Source organism: Chiloscyllium punctatum, chromosome 7 (assembly GCF_047496795.1).
Source record: "Chiloscyllium punctatum isolate Juve2018m chromosome 7, sChiPun1.3, whole genome shotgun sequence".
NCBI lineage: Eukaryota > Metazoa > Chordata > Chondrichthyes > Orectolobiformes > Hemiscylliidae > Chiloscyllium > Chiloscyllium punctatum.
Window position 1 is genome coordinate 34,502,443 of NC_092745.1, and position 22,134 is coordinate 34,524,576.

The 22,134-nt window shown below is 46.4% G+C and overlaps 1 long non-coding RNA gene and 1 gene segment (V, D, J or C); both read left to right on the forward strand.

The window, feature by feature from the left end:
* Positions 1 to 1,133: 1,133 nt before the first annotated feature.
* Positions 1,134 to 1,834, forward strand: LOC140479573 (immunoglobulin kappa variable 4-1-like). The segment is given in 2 exon segments: positions 1,134 to 1,200; positions 1,387 to 1,834. Coding segments are annotated over 2 exon segments (354 nt in total).
* A 341-nt stretch (positions 1,835 to 2,175) lies between these two features.
* LOC140479575 (uncharacterized) lies at positions 2,176 to 13,335 on the forward strand. Its single transcript, XR_011961078.1, has 2 exons — positions 2,176 to 2,212; positions 12,472 to 13,335. It is a non-coding gene; the product is annotated as an uncharacterized lncRNA (long non-coding RNA).
* Positions 13,336 to 22,134: the final 8,799 nt, after the last annotated feature.

Genomic DNA, 22,134 nt, shown 5'->3' on the forward strand with positions numbered 1-22,134 from the left:
TGTGACTGATTGAGAGAGAGAGAGAAAGGGGTGGACAGGTCCTGGTCACCACATTCTGGGAAGGATGTGATTGTACTTGAGAGGGTGCAGATATTTATCAGCATGCTGCCTGGGATGGAGGGCCAGCTGTGAGGAAAGCTTGGAAAGGTTGGGAATGTTTTCTTTGGAGCAGTGAAGGTTGAGAGGGGACCTTATAGAGGGGTATAAGATTATTCAGGGCAGTGATTGGATGGGCAGGAAGGCACTTTTTATAAGAGTCAAGGATTCAATAACCAGGGACAAACATTGAAGATAACACAGACATGGCCACACAGAAACTGCTGCAGGAGTAGGCCATTCGGCCCTTTGAGCCTGCTCTGTCATTCAGTATGATCATGGCGGATCCTCCATCTCAAAGCCATATTCCTACTTTCTCCCCATTTCCTTCATGCTGTTAAAATGTAAAACAATTATCTCTCTCTTTCTCTTGAATATATTCAGTTCCTTGTCCTCCATAGTTTGACTACCCTCTGAGTGAAGAAATGTTTCCTCATCTCAGTCTGAAATGGTCTACACAGTATCCCCCTGAAATTGTGACCCCTGGTTCCAGACTCCCCAACCAGGGGAATCCTCCTCCCTGCCCAGCCCTGTTAGAATGTTACATGTTTCAATCAGATCCTCTCTCATCCTTCTGAACTCGAGTGAGTCCAGGCCCAGTTGATTAGAGAGTGAGAAGTGTGTTGGGGAGAAATGTTTTCACCCAGAGGGTGGTGGGAGTCTAGAACTCACTGCCTGAAAGGCTGGTTGAGTCACAAACTCTCATGACAATGGAGCAGTGTTGAGATATTCACTTGTGTTGCTGCAGCCCCCACGGTAATGGGCCAGGAGCTGGCGGATGGGATTAGTGTCATCAGATCTTTGCTAACCAGTTTAGACACAATGGGCCAAATGGTCTCATTCAGTGCTGTTAAACTCAATGAATTTCTGAGACAGAGAGAGAGAATGGGAGTGAGAGAGAGAGAAAAGAGGTACTGACGTGGCTCTCCCTGCCTGATGTCATTTACATACTGAGGAACACCCAGTCAGACTCTCACAGGCTGCAGCTTTATAAAGCAGAGCCCAGTGAAGGGAGAGTTTATCAGGAACCAGGCACAGGGACAGGAGCACACACCATGATTTCACACATCCAGCTGATCTGGCCTCTGGCATTCTGTATCGCAGGTACAAATCTCTCTCCTTCCACCTTGAATCCTTAGCTGCTCTCCATTTCACTCCAATTCCACTGACTTGTGATTGAAGGGTAAATGTTGAAACCAGAGGAATGCTCAGTGTCTCCAACAATCTCTCATTTGACAGGCTCTTTCTGTGACAGTTCTGACTTCACTGTGTTTCTTCCTGACCCCTCAGGTATCAGTGGGGACATCGTCATGACCCAGTCTCCCCCGGTGCTGTCAGTGGAACTGGGCCAGACTACAACCATCACCTGTAAGGCCAGTCAAAGCATTAGCAGCTATCTTGCTTGGTACCAGCAGCGAGAAGGTCAGAAACCCTCTCTCCTGATCTACAGTGCAACAACTCGTTTCACAGGAGTCTCCGATCGATTCACCGGCAGTGGATCAGGGACCAGTTTCACCCTGACAATCAGCAACGTTCAGAATGAGGATGTCGCTGACTATTACTGTCAGCAGCATTACAGCTCGCCTTCACAGTGATACAGATCCGTACAAAAACCTCAATACACACAGCACCAACTCCTGTACTGACCCAATCCACAGTTATATAAAATATATAATAATGGACACACCATCCCACCACCTGAACTGACACATTCACATTTACATCTAAATGAAACTGAACAAACTAACCTATGCCAGAATTGTCACTGTCAACAACACACTCCAGTCCCTGTGGTGTCCACCACTCACTGAAGGCCTCATGTTTCCACCTACACTCCATGGCCACACTTGAAGAGCAGCCGCAAGATTGAACATCAAAAAATATATTTCGCATTCTGCCCAAGCCTAGCTGGACACAGCCCAGAGATACAGACAGACAGAGAAAAAGCCATGAGTGAGGGAGAGAGAGAGGGGCCGGGAGAGGGTAAGAGTGAGTGAGAGACAGGGAGAGGTTGAGAGTGACGGAGAGGAACAAAGAGCAGAAGTTTTTGTGCAGCCTCTGCACTGGGAGTTCTCACTGTGGCTTACGTTCGGTTCAGGAACCAAGCTCAGACTGAGTAAGTAAACCTCAATCCTCCATTATTAACCCCGTCAATACTGAAACACAATTTCTAAAACACAAGTGCTGAACTGTTGAAGGTGTTATTGAGCAGCTGCAGTGAATGAAATGGTTGATTGAGGAGCCCTGTCTCTAACAGGGTGTCTAGCTGTATCTCTTTAGTTCCATTGCCCCCTTTAAAAAGCAAGATATAAGTCAGTCATTTTACTCACCGTGTGGAGGAGCTCTGTCCATTTGCAGCCTGTGGTCCCATTCCTGCAGCATGGAGTGAAATCAGCGAGTAACCTCATGCCAGTCTCAGTGTGACAGACACTGGCAGAGTTTGATGTGAGCTCTGGCTCCCTGTCCCAGTCTCTGATCTCACTGACCTCAACAGCAGCAGCAGCAGCAGCAGCAGCAGCAGCACAGTGAGACACTGAGCTCCCACCTCCCCCAGCTTTAACTCTGCTCAATCACACAATCACAGAATTGTTACAGTGAACAAGGAGACCATTCCACCCGTCCTATCTGTACTGGCTCTCTGAATGAGTCATTGACAGAATGTCATTCTCCTCACTTCTCCCTGTCACCCTGCACATTGTTCCTTTTCAAATAATAGTCTCGTTCCCTTTGGAATGTTTCAGTTGAAGCTGCCTCCACCACACTCTCAGGCAGTGCGTTCCACACCTTAACCACTCACTGGCTGAACATTTTGTTCTCCATCTCACTTTTGTTACTTTTCCCAATTACTTTCAATCTGTGGTCTCTCAGTCTTAATCCTTTCTCAATTGGGAACATTTTCTCCTTATTTTTTCTGTCCAGGCCCCTCCTGGTTTTAATTCCTTCAACAAATCTCCTCTCAGCCTTCTCCAAAGAAGACAGTCCCAAATTCTCCAGTAGATCTTCATAACTGATGTTCCTCATCCCTGGAATGACCTTTGGGAATTTAATTTGCCATCTCTACAAAACATTCACATGCTTCCTGAATTATTCACATTATTTATGTCCCTCATGACTTTGTAAATTTCTCAGCCTCCGATGTTGCAGGGAAAATTGCCCCAGTTTATTCATCCTCTCCCGATCGTTCAAACCTTCCAATTCCTAGCAAAATCTTAGTAAATCTTTTTCTGCACCTTTTAAAAGTTTAACAATATCCTTCCCATTGCACGATGATCAGAACTGTTCACATTATTCCCAAAGTGGCCTCACCAATCTCCTGTACAGCTGCAACATGATGTCCCAACTCCGATACTCAATACAGTGACCAATAAAGGCAAACGTTCCCAACACCTTCTTCATCGTCCTGTCTCCCTGTGATCCAGTTTTAAGGAATAATGCAGCTTACCTTCACCTTCACCTTCATGTCTCTTTTTTCAGCAACAATCCACAGGGCCCTACCATTAACTGTATAACTCCTGCCCTCGTTTGCCTTTCCAAAATGCAACATCTCACATTTAACTAAATTGAACTCCATTTGCCACACCTCTGCCCATTGCCCCATCTGATCAAGGTCCCACTGATCCCTGAGATAAACTTCTTCACTATCCACTGTCCCACCAATTTTGGTGTCATTTACAAACTGATGTTAACTCCTACATTCACAGTGAAATCATTTATTTAAATGACCAAAAGCAGTGAACCCAGCACCACTCCTTGTGGCACACAGCTATTCACAGATCTCCAGTCTGAAAATCAACCCTTTACCACCACTCTCTCTCTCCTGTCTTCAAGCTATTTTTTTTTTACCCAAATGGCTAGCTCCCACTGGATCCCATGTGGTCTAACCTTACTAACTAGTCTATCATGTGGAACCTTGTCAAACACTTTACTGAAGTCCAAACAGACACTGTCTACTGTCTGCCTTCATCAATCTTCTTTGTCACCTCCTCAATCAAATCAGGAGACACATTTTCCCATGCACAAAACCACATTGATTATCCAAATGGATGTAAATCCTGTCCCTCAGAATCCACTCCAATATCTTGCCTAGCACTGACATCAGGCTCATTGGTCTATCGTTCCCAAGCTTTTTCTTATAGCCTTTCTGAAATAATGATACAACATTAGCCATCCTCTCTGCTCCTCCAACACCTTACCTATAGCTGTAATGATAAACATATCTCAGCAAGGGGCCCAGCAATCTCTTCCCTCGTTTCCCACATGTTCTGGGATACACCTGATCAGGTCCTCGGGATTTATATACCTTTATATCTTTTAAGACCTCTCGCATCTCCTCAGTTGTATTGTGGACATTTTCAATACGTCACTATTTTTCCAAATTCCCTTACTTTCATGTCCTTCTTCCCAAAAAATACTTACCTGAAATATTTGCTTAGCATCACACCCATCTCCTGTGTCTTACCAAAATACAGCACTCACATTTATCTGAATTAAACTCCATCTGCCATTCCTCAGCCCACTGGCCCAGTTGGTCAAGAGCCCACTGTACTCTTAGATAGCCTTCTTCGCTGTCCACAATGCCATCTGAAAATTCACCTGAACACACTCTCACAACTCTGGCCCCTCTCTGCCTGTTACACTGCTACTACCCTAATCTATATTCAGAAATTAAAGACCCAGTCCCCCATTTATAACGATTCTATCATATTTGCAGGTCTCTGTAAATTCCTTGCATTTGTATTCCTCCACATTCTTTCCACTGGGTGGTGATTTATTGTCTACACTGAGGATTCCGTGGACCTTGGTGTTTCATTCTGATATTCCCCACTGGCTCCCACAGCCCAGCTCATCCCAAAGGAGCTCAGTCACAGCTCTGTTCAGGAGCAACGCTGTCTGGTCTGGCCAAATCTCATCTCCCCCAGACCCACTCCCAATGTCCCAAGAACCTAAAGCCTCCCTCCTCGACCCGCTCTCCAGCCCCACAGTCACCTGTGTTATCCTCCTGTTCCTCTTCACACTTGTGGGGGGCACTGGAAGTAATGTGCAGATTCCTTCTTTTTAGTTCCTGCTCCTAATTCCTTTCCATGCTCCCTAAATTCTGACTGCAGGACTACAATCTATTTCTCCCTCTGTCACTGGGACCGATGTGGACCACGACTGCTGACTGTTCCCCCTCTCCCCTCAGGGCGCTCTGCAGCCGCTCAGTGACATCCTTGAGCCTGGCACCAAGGAGACAACACACCATCCTGGATTCCCATCTGCAGCTGCAGAAACACCTATCAATTGCCCTCCCTCTCGAATCTCCTCTCACTGTCGCTCTTCCAGTCTTCGTTGTGCACCCCTGTACAGCTGAACTACCCGTGGTGCCAGGGACTTGGCTCTGGCTGCACTCCCCAGATGAACCATCATTCTCATCAGGATTCCGAACTGAATCCTGGTTGGAGAGTGAGCTGCACTCAGGGGATTCCTGTACTAGCTGCCTGGTCCTTTTGGACTGTCTGCTTCTCCCCCATTCCCTCTCTCCCTGCATACTCTGAAGCTGCAGAGTGACCACATCTAGAAACGTGCTCTCCACAGAGTTCTCAGCCTCACGGATGCTCCGCACTGACACCAGCTGCTGCTTAAGCTCCGAAACCTGGAGCTCCAACTGCTGTCACTGACCACACTTCCTCTACTCTTGGAAGTCCAGGAGCTGGGAAGCATTCTGAAGTTCCCACATGGATGCACACTCTCTCCACTCTTTGGTTACCTCTTGGCAAAGTTCTGCTGACAAACAGCTACAGCAGGGCTCAGTCCAGTGGGTTCAGTGTTCCAGGGTTTTGGGGAAACTCTCCAGAAGACTTTAAGAAATAGGAGCAGAAATCATCCATTCAGCCCATTGAATCTGCTCTGCCATTTGATCTTGGCAGATATGCTTCTCACCCCCATTCTCCTGCCTACTCCAGAGGTACCATCAATCCCCTTAACAATCACAAACCTATCTATCTCTGTCTTAAATACACTCAGTGACTTGGCCTCCACTGCCCTCTGGAGCACTGAGTTCCACAGATTCGCCACCCTCTGGCTGAAGAAATTTGTCTCATCTCAGCTCGAAAGTGTTGGCCCTTCATTCTGAGGCTGTGCCTTGGTTACCTAGTCTCTCCTGTTTTTGGAAACATCTTCTCTGCATCCACTGTATCCAGGCCTATCTGTATTCTGCAAATTTCAATAAGATCCCTCCTCATCCTTCTAAACTCCATCGAGTACAGACCCAGAGTCCTCATCCATGTCTCATATGACAAGCCCTTCATCCCCAGGATCATTCTTGTAAACCCCTCCAATGCCAGCACATTGTTCCTTAGAATATGGGTCCCAAATCTGCTCACAATATTCCAAATGCAGTCTGACTAGAGCCTTACACAGCCTCAGCAATACATCTGTGCTCTTGTGTTCTGGCCCTATTTAAATGAATGCAAACATTTTATTTGCCTTCCCAAGCACAAACTGGACCTGCCTGTTAACCTTAAGAGAAACCTGAATGAGATTTGTGCTTATAATTTCCAAAGGCTTTCCTCATTTAGCAAACAGTCTTTGCATTTCTTCTTCCTCCCAAAGGGCATAACCTCACACTGTAACACATTGTATTCTATCTTCCAATTCTTTGCCCACTCTCTGAGCATATCCAGGACCATTTACAGCCTTCCCACTTCCTCAACACGACCTGTCCCTCCACTTATATCATGTCATCTGAAAACCTAGCAACAATGTCTTCACTTCCTTCATCCAGATTGTTAATGTATAACATGAATAGTTAAGGTCCTAACGCCCTGCAGACCTCTACCGGTCACCAGCTGCCATTGTTCCTCGCTCTCTGCTTTATGCCAACCTGCCAGTCCTCCGTCCATGCCAGTACCTCACCCCTAACACTATCAGCGCTTATCTCATGTCAAATGCCCTCTGGAAAATCCAAAGAGATTACTTCCTCAGACTCTCCTTTGTCTGACTGGCTCATTGTCTCCTTTGGGAATTCTAACAGATTTGCCAGGCATGACCTCCCCTTGACTCAGCCCTATTTTCTCAATGCACTTCCAAGTCCTCTACAATTTCATACTTCAATTGAAGTCTAAAACCTTACCAACAACTGAGTCCAGGGTAACTGGCCTATAATGTCCCATCTTCGACCTCCCTCCTTTCTTATTCAGAGCTGTTATGTGAGCCATTTTCCTGTCCCTTGCCCCCACCAAATGCCACCCTACCCCACCTCCACACCCTGACTCCATTGATTCCTGAACGATCATCACCAAAGCCCCCACAATCTCCTCAGCAATCTCCTTCAGAACACACTGGTGTAGTTCATCCAGTCTGGGTGAGTTATCCACATTCAGACCTTTCAGCTTCCCCAGTACTTCCTCCTTAGTGATGGCCACTACACTCCCCTCTGCCCCCTGACAGTCTTGAAGTACTGGTATGCTGCTGGTGTTTTACATTGTGCAGACTGACGCAAAGTATCGATTCAATTCCTTGGCTATTCCTTCATTTCCTATTATTCTTTCTCCAGACTCATTTTCCAGCGATCCAAAGTCTATTTTTGCGTCCCTCTTCCTTTTTATATATCTGATAAAACTCTTGCAATCTATTTGTATATTACTGGCCAGCTTACTCTCACATTTCACCTTCTCAACCCTTAGTGCTTTTTTCGTTATCCTCCAAAAGTTTTTAAAGACTTCCTAATCCACTGGCTTCCCACTATTTTCCACCACATTGTATGCCTTTTCCTTTTACTTTTTTGCTGTCGACCTCCCTCATCAGCCATGGTTACCTTGTCCTCCCCTTAGTATGTTTCTTCTTTTTTGGAATGATTTCCTGCTCTGCTTCCTGAATTACCTCCAGAAATTTTGCTATTTGCTGCCCTGCCATCTTACCTGCTCGGCTCCCCTTCCAATCAACTCTGGTCAGCTCCTTCCTCATGTCTTTATACTTACCATTACTCAATTGAAATACTGTTCCATCTGATTGCAGCTTCTCCCTCTCAAACTGCAGGGGGATTTCTATCATATTATGGTCACTTATCCACAGGGATACTTTCATCTTCAGCTCACTTATCAAGTTTGCCACATTACACATCACTGAATACAAAACTGCCTGTTCCAAATGATCAACCACAAGCTGTTTCAAAAACCATCTCATAGACATTCCATGAAGTCCTTTCCCTGAGATACACTACCAAGTCCACCTATCCATTGAAGTCTGCCCTGACATTTTGTACCTGGCGTTTCTATCTCCTGATTGATTTCCTTCCCCACACCCTGATTACTGCTTGGAGGCCTGGACAGAACTTGCATCAGATTATTTATTTCTTGCGGTTCCTCAACTCTAGTCACACAGATTCTACACCTTCTGACTCTCTATCACTTCTTGCTATTGATTTAATTTCATTTCTTACGAACAAGGCAACACTTGCCCCTTTGCCCATCTGCTTGTCCTTTTGATGGGACATGTATCCTTGGATATTTAGATCCCAGCCCGGATCCCCTTACAGCCATGTCTCTGTGACAACCACAACATCGTACCTGCCAGTTTCAATCTGCACTACACGATCATTGTGTATACTGTGTGTGTACAACACCCTCAGTCCTGCATTGACTGCCCTCCTTCTCATCATTGTCCTCTTATCTGCTGTGCTTTACGTTTGATCTCTGATCCTTCCCACACTTTCTGTCCTATTACATCTTCTAGAAACTTGAAAAACCTCTCCCTCCACTTTAACTGGTTTAAATTCCTTAGAAACTCAATTTACCTCGATATGTGGCATCACTTTGTCGACCTTACTCGGAATGCTTCGTGCATTTAGATACAACCTGTTTAAGTTTGTTGTATTATTGATTTTCTCTGCACTTTTATGCTTCCTTTGATATTCAAAATTCCATCACTTTCTTTTATTTTCTGGTAATCCCATCACTAACCAGCAATCCTACCTTCTCCTTTACCTTCCATTTTCTCATCTTCATCCAACTGAGCCAAATTACTTTCTCTTGGGGTTAAGTTCAGGCCAATATTTATCGTTGAGCCAACATCATTAATGCTCTTTGATCTCATTGCTGCTAGTGGGATCTTGCTGTGCAGAAACTGGCTGCCATGTTACTGACATTGCAACAGGGGCTGCTTGTCAAACAAAACGACCTGTTGGAGTCTTTTGGAGAGCCTGAAATGTTAAGGGCTGGATTGAAATACAATTAGAGTCAGAGAGATGGACAGCACAGAAACAGACCCTTCGGTCCAACTTGTCCATGTTGACCAGATAACCTAAATTAATCTCGTCTCATTTGCCAGCATTTGGCCCCTATCCGTCTAACATGTTCCTATTAACAAATGCATGCCTTTTAAATGTTGTAATTGTACCAGCCTTCACCACTTCTTCTGGCAGCTCATTCCACACATTTAACACCCTCTGAATGAAAATGTTGTCCCTTAGGTCCCTTTTAAATCTTTCCCCATCACCTTCAACCGATGCCCTGCGGTCCTGGACTCCCCCACCCTGGAGAAAAGATCTTCTCTATTCACCCTATCTATGCGACCCATGACTTTAAAAACCTCAAAACAGTCACCCATCAACCTGCAATGATCCAGGGAAAACAGCCTCAGCCTATTCAGCCTCTCACTTTCGCGCAAATCCTCCAACCTTGGCAACATCTTTGTAAATCTTTTCTGAACCATTTTAAGATTCACAACATTTTTCCTGTAACAGGGTGACCAGAATTGCACACAGTATTCCAAAAGTGCCCTAATCAATGTCCTGTATAGCTGCAACAGCTCCCAACTCCAATACTCAATGCACTGACCAATAAAGGAAAGCAAACCAAATGACTTTGTCACTCCTCTACCAACCTGCAACTTCATCTTCAAGGAACTATTCTTTATTTTTTGGATGAACTGAGAGTCTTTCAGTTGTGAAAGAGAGCAGGCAGTTCCCCTTGGTGCCCCTGGTCAGTATTTATCACCCAGTCAAAATCACTAAGAATGTATTTCTCTGCTAATTATCACATGGTACTGGGATCTTACTGGGCACAGTCTGCTGGAAAGATCTATTGGGACATCCTGAGTTGGGCACAGGTGCTACACAAATGCAAGTCTTTCTTTCAGGGTTGGAGTCTCCTGATCCGGATCCTCATCCATTGTATGAGCACTCTTACCTTCCAGGGGGCAGGGGGTCATTAGGAACAGTGACCCTGTCTGACCCTAGGGCACTGAGACTCTTTGCAGCCTCACCCTTGACCCTCAGCCCAATAGTGTGCAGCAAGGTTTGTAATATAATCCAGAACCTTCTACACAGACACCCGATGTGACTCTTTCCTGAAATGTGTGGATCCGAGTCTGCTCTAATGTTCTCGGATAAAGTTCTCCTGATCTGTGGGTGATCGGAGGTTTGTTAAAGAAATATCGAGCTCCATCCCACTTTCCAGCTCTTGCTCCACAGTTCTGGAGGTTTCGTTTGAAGTGAACATCCAAGTGTTTTTTTCAATATGATGAGGGTTTCTGCCTTTCCCACCCTTTCAGACAGTGAATCCCACATCCCACCAACCTCTGGGTGAAAACAAATAACCTCAACTCCCTTCGAACCCTGCCCCCAACTGATTTCAATCTCTCCCCATGGTTATTGCCCTTTGTGCTGGTGGAAATCAGTCCTTCCTATCCAATCTATCCAGGCCCCTCAGCATTTTACACAACACCATCAAATCTCCCCTCTGCCTCCTCTGTTCCAATGAACACACTCCCATCCAATCCAATCATTCTTCAAAGCTCAAAATTCCTGGTCTCTCGAGGGATCACATCCTTCCTGTAATGTGGTGACCAGAACCGTACACTGTTGTCTCACTGTACTTTAACTGGGGTTTTATACAATTCCAGAATAAAAAAACTCCTTGCTTTCACTCTCAACCAAAAATGAGATAAGGGAGGTGATGGTCTCATGGTATTATTGCTGAGCTGTTAATCCAGAGATCCAGATAATGTTCTGGGGACCAGGGTTAGAATCCAGCAGATGGTGGCATTCAAATTCAAATTTAAAAAAATCTGTAATTAAGAGTTTAATGATGACCATGAAACCATCATTGATTGTTAGGAAAAAGCCATCTGATTCTCTAATGTCCTTTAGGGAAGGAAACTGCCATCCTTACCATGTGACTCCAGACCCACAGTAATGTGGTTGACTCTAAACTGCCCTCTGGGTGATTATGGATGGGTAATAAATGCTGCCGATCCAACAATGCTCTCATTCCATCAAGGGAAAAAGAAAAACAGTTTCTCCCATGTGTCTTCTAAACCACCTTACTGACCCGCATTCATTAATCACCATGGCCACATCTTCAGCTCCAAACACATCTGACTTCCAGCTTCAAAATGATGAGAGACATTCCTTCATTATCTGAGAAACAGATCGAAACATCAAACACAGGAGCAGCAGTAGGCCATTTGGCCCTTCAAGCCTGCTCCACCATTCAATATGATCATGGCTGATCATCCAACACAGTCCCCTGTTCCTGCTTTCTCCCCACATTCTTTGATCTCTTTAATCCAAAGAACTATATCTAATTCCTTCTTAAATACACACCGCATCTAATTCCCTTTTGCTGGAAAAATGGATGACAATTATTGGGTTGTTGTTTTTTGACCAGAGTGGACACAATGGGCTGATGGGTCTTTCCGGCTCTCTGACACTATTATTATATATTATGAGTAACTGGGTACCAAGGACTGACCCCTGTGGCACCCTAAGTTGTAATTACTTGCCATTCAGAAAAAGACTCCTTCTTTCTGTGCTGTCGGCCAACCAGTACCCAATCCATGTTAGTACATGGCCCCAATCCTCTTGTTCATTCGGTCGAGATCGGGAAGTCCCACCTTTACTCTTTGTGGGAACAGATTCTGAATGACCTCTGTCTCGTCCTTCAAGGGCTCCCACTGCCCTGACACTAATTTCCCATCATGTCACTGCTCCCGGTCCTCTTTTACCAAAGCACCACACAGTTTAGTAAAATGAAAAGTTTTATACTTACTGCACAGTTCTCCATTTCCATCCATATTCTCAATCTCACTGAGTTCTGATCACTGTCACGAAAATGCTCCCCCGTTGATAGCCTTTCCAGGTGCACACATTCATTCCATAAACAATGGTCGAAAACTGTCCCTTCTCTCTCAGGGGCATTTAGGGATGGGCAATAAATGCTGGCCCTGCCAGTGACACTCACATCCCAAGAAGCAATTTGAACAATATCTGTTCTTTTGTTGGTTTATTCTGTATTGACTAAAAATGTTCAAAAAGATTGTGTTGCCAGTGAATATTTGTGAGGGTTGAATTCCCTTCGAATGGCAGGGATTAAAATTGCTCCTCTTATCTTTCAGGCCGTGAGAACTCTCAGCCCAAGCTGACCCTTCTGCCCCCCTCCCCGGAGCAGGTCAATGCCAAGAGCACTGCCACCCTGGTGTGCCTTGCCAATCACTTCTATCCCGATGAGCTGGAGGTGCAGTGGAAGAAGGACGGTGCAGTCATTTCGGACGGGGTTCAGACCAGCAACTACCTGCGAGCTTCAGACAGCACCTACAGTGTCAGCAGCCTGCTGACCCTCTCTGGGTCTGACTGGGAGTCCAACGCTCGCTTCTCCTGTGCCCTCACCCATGTGACACTCCCCTCTCCCCTCAGCAAGAGTATCAGGAGATCAGAATGTGTTTAAAGTGTTTGCGATAGTCCATAGAGGAGACACAACTTTAAATAGAACAGGGCTGAGCTGGCAGGTTATTGTCAGCATTGAATTTCATCTCTTTTCCTTCTCAGGACGGCTCAGAGAACCTTCTGCGGTTTGGGTATTAAAGCAGGTCATTGCGACAGTGTCAAGAGAGCTTTACACGATGTCAAACGTCATGCTGTACCTTGTCCAGAAAGTGTTTGATTGGGACAGGGTTGACTTGTGATGCCAAGAAAAATCTCTTGAAGTTGCTGAAGACTGTCAGCTGTACAAAACAATGTAACCTCAGAATTCTCTGTTTCAGTAAACCAGATCTTCTTCCTGCTTAGCTGCCAGTTCCAATTTAAGGTTTGGTCACTGTTTAAAGGGACAGGATTATCCTGTTGTTGAGAAAATCTCCACAAGTGTTTTTCTCAAGCTCCATTGTGGCTGTGAATTTGAGCAGCTTCCTCTGTATGGGCTGTTAATTGCAGTTTTTTTCTGTCAATGTGAATCTGGAAAAGGGAATAAAGATGAAAATTCAGTCTCTGTCGCTGTGTGCTTTGGAAACAGATGACCTCCCCCCCCCCCACCTCAGTTGAGTGGCTGCATTTCAGCAGGTCATTTTCAAGATTGGCTGGTTGGCCTGCCAATCAATTATAATCATCAATCATTTCAAATGATCCCTTTGATCAGGGATTTGTGTAGGTTACAAGATTCCAAAAAAGAACACAAACTGAAAGCTGTTAGGACTCAATAAGTACAATCTGATGCATTCCCTCATCACTCTATTGGTCCTGGCCCAGCTGATGGGATCGCACTGTGCAATCTCTGCTGCATGTTGGTTAGCCGCTGAAACAATCTTTGGCTATTCACCAACATTATCGGCCTTGTGTGTCTCTCTGAGTGTGAATGTTTAACTTAATGTTGCCTGTAGATCTCTGAGTGTGGGTGTGTTACTCAGAGAGACACCCACATTCAGAGACTCCTGTGGACTGTGAGTGTGTTACTCAGTGCTGCCTGTCTCTCAGAGTGCGTGTGTGACATACTGTTGCCTGAAGGTGTCTCTCTCAGTGCGCATGTGTTACTCTGTGCTGTCTGGAGGTGTCTCTCTGAGGTCTGTGTCTCCGAGTGATGGATTCAGAACGGGCTTTGTTCTCGGGATTGAAGATTGGGCTTTAATCTTCTCAAATCATGAATGAAAATCAGTTCAGCTGATTCAGCCTGAGATGGCAGCTCATTCAGATGGCCAAAGTTAAAAAGCACACAACACCAGGTTATAGTCAAACAGGTTTATTTGGAAGTCGAAAGCGTTCAGAGCACTGCTCCTTCATCAGGTAGCTGGAGGGTCATTGGACACAGAATTTATGGTAAATTTAGATGGCAGCTGAGAAAGGTGAATACTGAGAGTGTATTCTCGGTAAGTGAGGGATTTCAGAGGCAGTGGGCACTGTGCTCCGGAATGTGTTGCCCAATTCCGAGGGGATTCTCTGAATCCAGGGTCAGAGCAGTCGTGACTGCCTGCCCAGCCAATGCTGGCTCCCCATAGTCATATTTCAGTGCTTAATTAACCCAAAACTAGGTGCAGCAATATTACATTTCAGGGAGGGGAGCTGTCTGATGGAGGGAGGTTGAATTCTTGCAGCCCCAAGAGAGGTTGCGGTGGATTAATGACAGGTTTGACCACCATGAAGATGCCACCTTCTCCCCCCGCCCCCACCACCCCCACCACCCCCCCCACCCTCGCCCGCCCGCCCCAGCTGTGATGACCCTCGGATTAAAAATGTGACTGCTCTGGGATGATGACCACATTCCTGGGTGATGGAGAGAAGGCCAACCTCTCCCAAAGGCAGCACAGGGTGGATCGAAAGGGCATCAAGAGTAAGCATGGAGAGATTGAGGGTGACAGTAGGAAGGGGTTGGTTGGTAAGTTGTTATTCAGAGTCGGGTCCCAGAGCATCAGTCCTTCTGACACTCCCCTTTTTATCTGTCAGCCAGGGCTCCCTGATTGACAAGGTTAACTGTCCCTGTCAGAGAACTCATATTTTATCAAAAAGAATAAAACATTTATTGAACAAGGAGCTCAAGAGCTAAACGACACGAGACAAAATAATGGTTTGTAAGGTTTCATCATGGACACTGCAAATAAGATTTGGTGAAGACCTTTTTCACTCAGCAGGTGGTGAGAATCTGGAATAGACTGTCATAGAATCCCTAAAATGAGGAAACAGGCTATTTGAACCAACACGCCCACACTGATCCTTGGACGAGTTACCCACCCAAGACCCAATCCCCTATCCTATTATTCTACTTTTCCCCGACTATTAAACCTAACCTACACATCCCGAATCACGATGGGCAATTTAGCACAGCCAATTCACCTAAACTGCACGTCTTTAAATTTTGAGAGAAAACCAGAGTACCCAGAGGAAACCTACACAGACGTGGGAAGAATGTGCTAACTGCACACAGACAGTTGCCTGAGGCTGGAATCAAACCTGGGTCAAAACACTCAGAAAAGCCTTGACTTCACTCCAGCCTCAGCCTCCACATCTGCCCCACCCACTCTGCAACCAAGACTGCAACTACATTTCCCAGGGTCACCCCTGAGTCCTACTGCCTACCTGCTGCCAGCCAGAACACTCGCTCTCCCTCCTCAACCATACACCCCCACAGTGCACCCTATCCCTCCACTTCTCCCTCTTTACTTCATTCCCACCATCCCACTCCCCCACCTCACTCCACAACCCACCTCCGCCCCAATCCCCTTTCTCTCCCACACCCATTCCTCCATGCTACATCACAACCAACCCTCACCCACCACATGCCATCACCCTTTCCCCCAAAAACCCCACCCACGAGTCTTGTTACATATTTACTATGCCCCCCGTTCTCAAACATTCTGAGGCCAAAAGGTCCATCCTCATGGAAGGGCTCACATTCATTCCCCTCTGCTTCCACCTCAACAAATCCCACACCCTCCAGGATGTGGAGCTCTTCTTTGGCCACCTCTACCTCCATGTCTTCTTCTTTAACACAAACTCACAACCTCCCTCTGAGGACCCCTACACCTGCCTCCAATGTTCCTCCTCTGCTTGGTCACCGCCCCCCCCCCACCACCAGCCGTGTCCCTACCTTAGATCTCTTCATTGCTGACTGTTGATGTGTCTTCAGCCGCCTTAATTTCTCCACCCCCTCACACTCTCCAATCACACTCCCTCCGAACTGCTGCACTCTCTCCACACCAACCCCTGGTTCACCATTAAACCCGCTGACAAAGGCAGAGGGGTGGTAATCTGGAGAACGGCTGTAGCCATGTCGCAGAGGCCGAACGCCAACTCTCAGACACCATGTCCTACCCCCCTTGCCCATGACCCCACCGTGACCCATCAGACCCAAATCACTCACACTGTCAGTTCCCCCATTGCCTCAAGTGATCTCACCTCCACTGTCTCCAATCTCATAGTCCCCCAACCCCATAATGCCCAGTTTTATCTGCTCCCCAAGATCCACAAGCCCAACTACCTGGCTAACCCCTCATTTCAGCATGCTCCTGCCCCACTGAACTCCTCTCGTCCTACCTCGACTCCATCCTCTTCTCCTTCGTTCAGGCACTTCCCAACTACATCTGCTACACCAACCATGCCCTCCATCTTTTCAGTAAACTTCAGTTCCCCAGACCTGAGCGCTTTATCTCCATTATGGACATGCAGTCCTTATATATGTCCATACCCGATAAGGATGGCCTCCACTTCTACCTCTCTGACAGACCCATACAGTCCCCCTCCACCAATACCCACCTCCGCCTCGCCAAACTGGTCCTCACCCTCAATAACTTTTACTTTAACTCCTCCCATTTCCTCCAAATCCAGTATATGGCCTTGGGCACCCGGATGAGCACCAGCTACGCCTGCCTCTTTATCGCCTATGTCGAACAATCTCTCTTCAGTACCTACACAAGCTTCATTCCCCAACTCTTCTGCCATTACATCAATGACTGTGTTGGTGCAGCAGCCTGCACCCAGGCTGAACTGGAACAGTTCATTCACTTCACCCACAACTTCCACACCATCTTCAAATTCCCTTGGTCCATCTCGGACACCTCCCTCCCCTTTCTTGATCTCTCCATTTCCAATTCTGGTGACAATCTTCAGACAGGCATTTACTACAAAGCCACAGACTCCCATATCTAACTGGACCACACCTCCTCCCATCCAGTATCCTCCAAGAACTCCATCCCATTCTCCCAATTCCTCTGCCTCCGCCCCATCTGCTCAGAGGAGGAGACCTTCCACTGATCACAGATGTCTATTATAAACAAAGTGCTTTTCCTCCTTCTGTCATCCAACGCATCCCCTCTATTTCCCGTTCCACTGCTCTAAACCCAGCCCCCTCCAAACACAATGAAGACAGAGTCCCCATTATCCTCACCTATCAGCCCACCAACCTCCGTATCCAAAGTATCAGCCTTGAACACTTCTGCTAACTCTAACTAGACCACACCACTAAATATATCTTCCACTCCCCACCGCTGGATGCCTTCCACAAGGACCATTCCCTTTGACAATTCTTGGTTTGCGTCACTCTCCCACCTACCCCACTTCCGCTCCCCCCCCCCAACCTCCCACCCCGAGCCCCAGGTCCTTTCCCTGCAACCCAAAACGATGCAAAGCCTGCTGGTACACCAATCTCTCACCTCCATACAGGGCCCCAAACAGTCCTTCCAGGTTAGACAGAGGTTCACCTCTCTCTCCTCCCACCTAATTCACTGCATCAGGTGCTCCCAGTGTGGTCTTCTCTATTTTGGGAAGACCAAACATAAACTTAGGGAATGGTTCACTGAGCATCTTAGCTGGGCCCGGAGGGGCTGACTGGACCTCCCAGTCACTGCCTATTTTAATTCCCCTTCCCACTCCCTTTCTGAAATGACCATCCTTGGTCTCTTCCATTGAGACAACAAACCAAACTGCACATTGGAGGAACAACACCCCATATTACGCCTGGGCAGCCAACAGCCCAGAGGACTCAACATTGAGTTCTCCAATTTCATATAACCACCCTTCCCACTCCCCTGTCTCTCTTCCCAATCTCTCTCCCTCCCTTCCACTCCTTCCTGCCACCTACCGGATTCACTCCTCCCATTGACCAAACAGGTCATAACCTCTACCTGTCATCATCAATCACCACTTCATCATCCTGTCCCTGCCACTCCCTTTATCTTAGCTCCCCCTACACCCACCCCGCCATTCCTGAAAAAGAGTTCCACACCAAAATGTCAACTAGGATGGAACGGTGGCTTAGTGGTTAGCACTGCTACCTCACAACACCAGGGACCTGGGTTCAATTCCTGCCTGTCTCTTTGCACATTCTCCCTGTGTCTGCATGGGTTTCCTCCGGGTGCTCCAGTTTCCTCCCATATTCCAAAAATGTGCAGGTCAGGTGAATTGGCTATGCTAAACTGCCCACAGTGTTAGGTGTGTTAGTCAGGGGTAAATATGGGGTAGAGGAATGGGTTTGAGTGCGTTACTCTTCAGAGAGGCGGTGTGGACTTGTTGGGCTGAAGGGCCTGTTTCCACACTGTAGAGAATTGTGCAGCACTGCTGCCTCACAGCGGTAGGGTCCCAGGTTCGATTCCAGACTAGGACGACTGTCTGCGTGGAGTTTGCACATTTTCCCCGTATCTGCGTGGGTTTTCTCCGGATGCTCTGGTTTCCTCCCACACTCCAAAGATGTGCAGGTCAGATGAATTGGCCATGATAAATTGCCCATCTTGTTAGGTGCATTAGAGGGGAAATGGGTATGGATGGATTACTCTTTGGGGGTCGGTGTGGACTGGTTGGGCTGAATGGCCTGTTTCCATTCTGTTGGGAGTCTAATCTAATCTACTCCGCTGTCTGACTTGCTGTGTTCCTCCAGCCTCCTCCCTATCTACATTGAATGGAAACTGCAGGAAAGGGCTGGACAATCAAGTATCAGGGCCATAAACAAATGGGACATGCAACAGATAGATGCATTGAGGTGGTCATTCTCAAAGAGAAGACCAAACTGGAAATGAAACATTCAGATCCATTGGATGGAATTTAATGTCAGAAAGTGTGAGACCATGCACTTTGGTCAGAATAATCTAAAGGCCGACTATTATTTAAATACTGAGAGATTCCAACACAGTGCAGTACAGAGTGATAGAACATAGAACATAGAAGAATACAGCGCAGTACAGGCCCTTCGGCCCTCGATGTTGCGCCGATCAAAGCCCACCTAACCTACACTAACCCACTATCCTCCATATACCTATCCAATGCCCGCTTAAATACTCATAAAGAGGGAGAGTCCACTACTGCTACTGGCAGGGCATTCCATGAACTTACGACTCGCTGAGTGAAGAACCTACCCCTAACATCAGTCCTATATCTACCCCCCCCCCCTTAATTTAAAGCTATGCCCCCTTGTAATAGCTGATCTGGGTGTCCTTATGCATGGGACACTAAAAGTTAGTGCAGGTACAGCAAGTAATTGAGAAGGTGAATGGAACTTTCGCCTTTATTGCTGGGGGTTGAAAGTTTAAAGTAGAGAAAGCCTGTTCAAATTGTACAGGGTGTTAGTGAGCCTGCATTTGGAGTATTGTGTGCAATTTTGGTCCCTGTATTTAAGAAAGGATGGACAGACATTGGAGGCTCCCTCCTGCTCCTATTTCCCATGTCCTTGTGTGCTCCAGTGTCCTTCCCTCACAGAAGAGCTGGTTGGAGCCTGCCTGCAGTAGCAGCCTCCAGTCTCTAGGTGGTGCTGCCAAATGATCTGCCTTGGCCAGGCTGTCACAGTTCCCACATTACAACAATGTCTGGACTTCAGAAGTATTCCATTGGCTGTAAAACATTTTCAAACATCCTAAGTTCAAGGACGGTATAACAGAAATATAATTCTCTCCCTTTTTATATTTTATCTCTATGCCTTCCCATCTATTACCTAACAACACTTGTGTCAAGTCCGGAATGAATCATGAATCTCTGGGAGAACTTAATCTATGACAACACTGGGATTAATGATCACCTCCTCAGTGGGCTTTGTGGATGAAGGTCAATAGCAATCTACTTATGACTTGATCTGAGTTGGTCTGAGTCAGTCAGTGTTATTGTTCTGGGTAGGGACAGTACTGACCAACCTCAGACCCTGTGATCTGATTGAGATAAAGGGTTAGCTGTGCAGCGCTTTCACACATGGCTCATTCACATAGTGAAGCAGGGATTCCCCATTTTGCGAGAGTAAATGGAACTAACAAACTGGGTGGGCGTGACACCCCCCTCCCCCCTCTGTCTCCAAGAGTGGGGACAGGAACAATAATATTCTCAGACAGAAAGGATGGTAAAAATGATAAAGAGAGGACAGGATGCATGACACTCCCCAGAGACAGGCAAACAGTATCTGTCTGCTCCCCACTTTCTTGTTGTGACATATGTCCTTGGGAAATGGGTTTGGTTTATATTTTCTCAATTGTATTTAGGTTTGATGAGGTGATTTGGTAACAATGATTCCAATTCCATATTTTGTGTGGCAGCAGATCTACTGAAGGCCATGCTTTTATTTGGAGGTTGCCCAGGTTTCTGTCCAGGCTGATGCAGCATGGTCTACAGTGCTGCTCCTATTGGGCTAATCCATCACACATGAGGGAATCTGACAGACGCTTTTTCTTTGTGCTGGCAAAGGGAGACATTTGTTTACACTGTAATTGCGGCCAAAGAAATTAGTCAGTGGATGTAATTCCAGCTGAATATAAAGTTCTGATGTTCATGATGGGATTAACCTCGACAGTTCCCACTTTACCCCGACAGTGGAAAGGAAGTCACCACGCAGTGGTCTCCTGGCTCACACTGAGAAACCAAGTTGATGGTATAACTGCAGAGAACAACACAATGGCTTAGACTCACCGAACAACCAGAGGCTTCAGCCAAAATCTGGGTCACAGGCAAATGGAGTGTTGTGTAAACGCTCAGTATCTCAGGGAACAAACACAACTACTGAGCTGCAAAACTGAACAGGACTTTATATGAAAATTGGCATTCCAAAAATAAATTCCAAACACAATATGTGTAAAAACTGAGTACAATCTCATGACAAAGACTACATCATTTTCTTTGAAAGCTGGACGATAATAAGATGAGAATTCAAACAACCACCCACTCCATCACATGGTGTTCTCATCATAACACACTTGCAAGCCTCTTAAAACACGGAAAGAGAGAGAAACATTGCAAACTATATTACCATGAATGAGGATCCATTAAAAACTAGTATCATGATGTTAAATGCTCCCAGCCAGAAACAACACTGATGCATTCACATCATTAGCTTGTTAAATGATGTTAAAACGTCTGCCAATCACTTTCATGAAGACGAAGTATTTAAATCTCAAGAGGCATTGATGACTATTTTCCAGTATCATAGCAAGGAAGCAGCAGCTGACATGTGAACTCCAACAACCTAATGATAACAGGCACTGAATACAGAACTAGCTCCTGAGAGAAATAAAATCAACAGCTGAGATATGTCCAGTGCTGGGAGCATTTTAGACAAGACACTTTGTTGCCAGCAAGTTACTGCAGCATGAAATTTCCAGTAGGGTCAGAAAGAGAAAAAAGACAATGTGCAGATTGTTGAACAGGCCCCTACACCTCGGCCTGAGGCAGGAGCCCAAGTTCCAACACACTGGCCTCACTTCACACCAACCTTCACACAGTGCGGGGTCATGAACTCTGGCCATCAATTCCTCTGGGACCAGGATGGAGTGAGGGAACAGGGACAATTGTAGAAGAGTCAATAGAGAGTAAAGCAAGATGAAGAGGGTGTTTGGAAAGGGGTTAGAGGAGGAAATATACTTTGTGCCACTCAGTACAGACATGGTCTACGTGTATAATAGAATGAACAAAACAGCACCTGTGAAGACAAACAAAAGTCACACCAAAGTACTTTTCTTATCACAGGGGATATTTTCATTGTGGTGTGATAAGTACTCTGCTTTTGAAGCTGTAAACTCTCTCTATGGGTCTCTCCAGATTGAGCCTGTTTGCTCCAAGCAGGGCCCCAGTTTATTTTTTCCTGATCAGGGTCAGTGACACAGCTGCCCTCTAGTGGCGAGAGAGTGCTTGCACGGCTGCTGAGGATTATGGGTAAAGTCCCCTCCCATTCACGCCCACACAAACCAGCAGCCACTTCAGCTGGTTTATTGAAAACCACAAGCTTTCAAGGTGCTGTTCTTTCAACGGTGGAACTGGATGCACGGTCATACAAATTAGGGACAAATGAAGGCGATTCATCCTCTTGAGCCTGCTCCCCATGGCTGAACTGATTC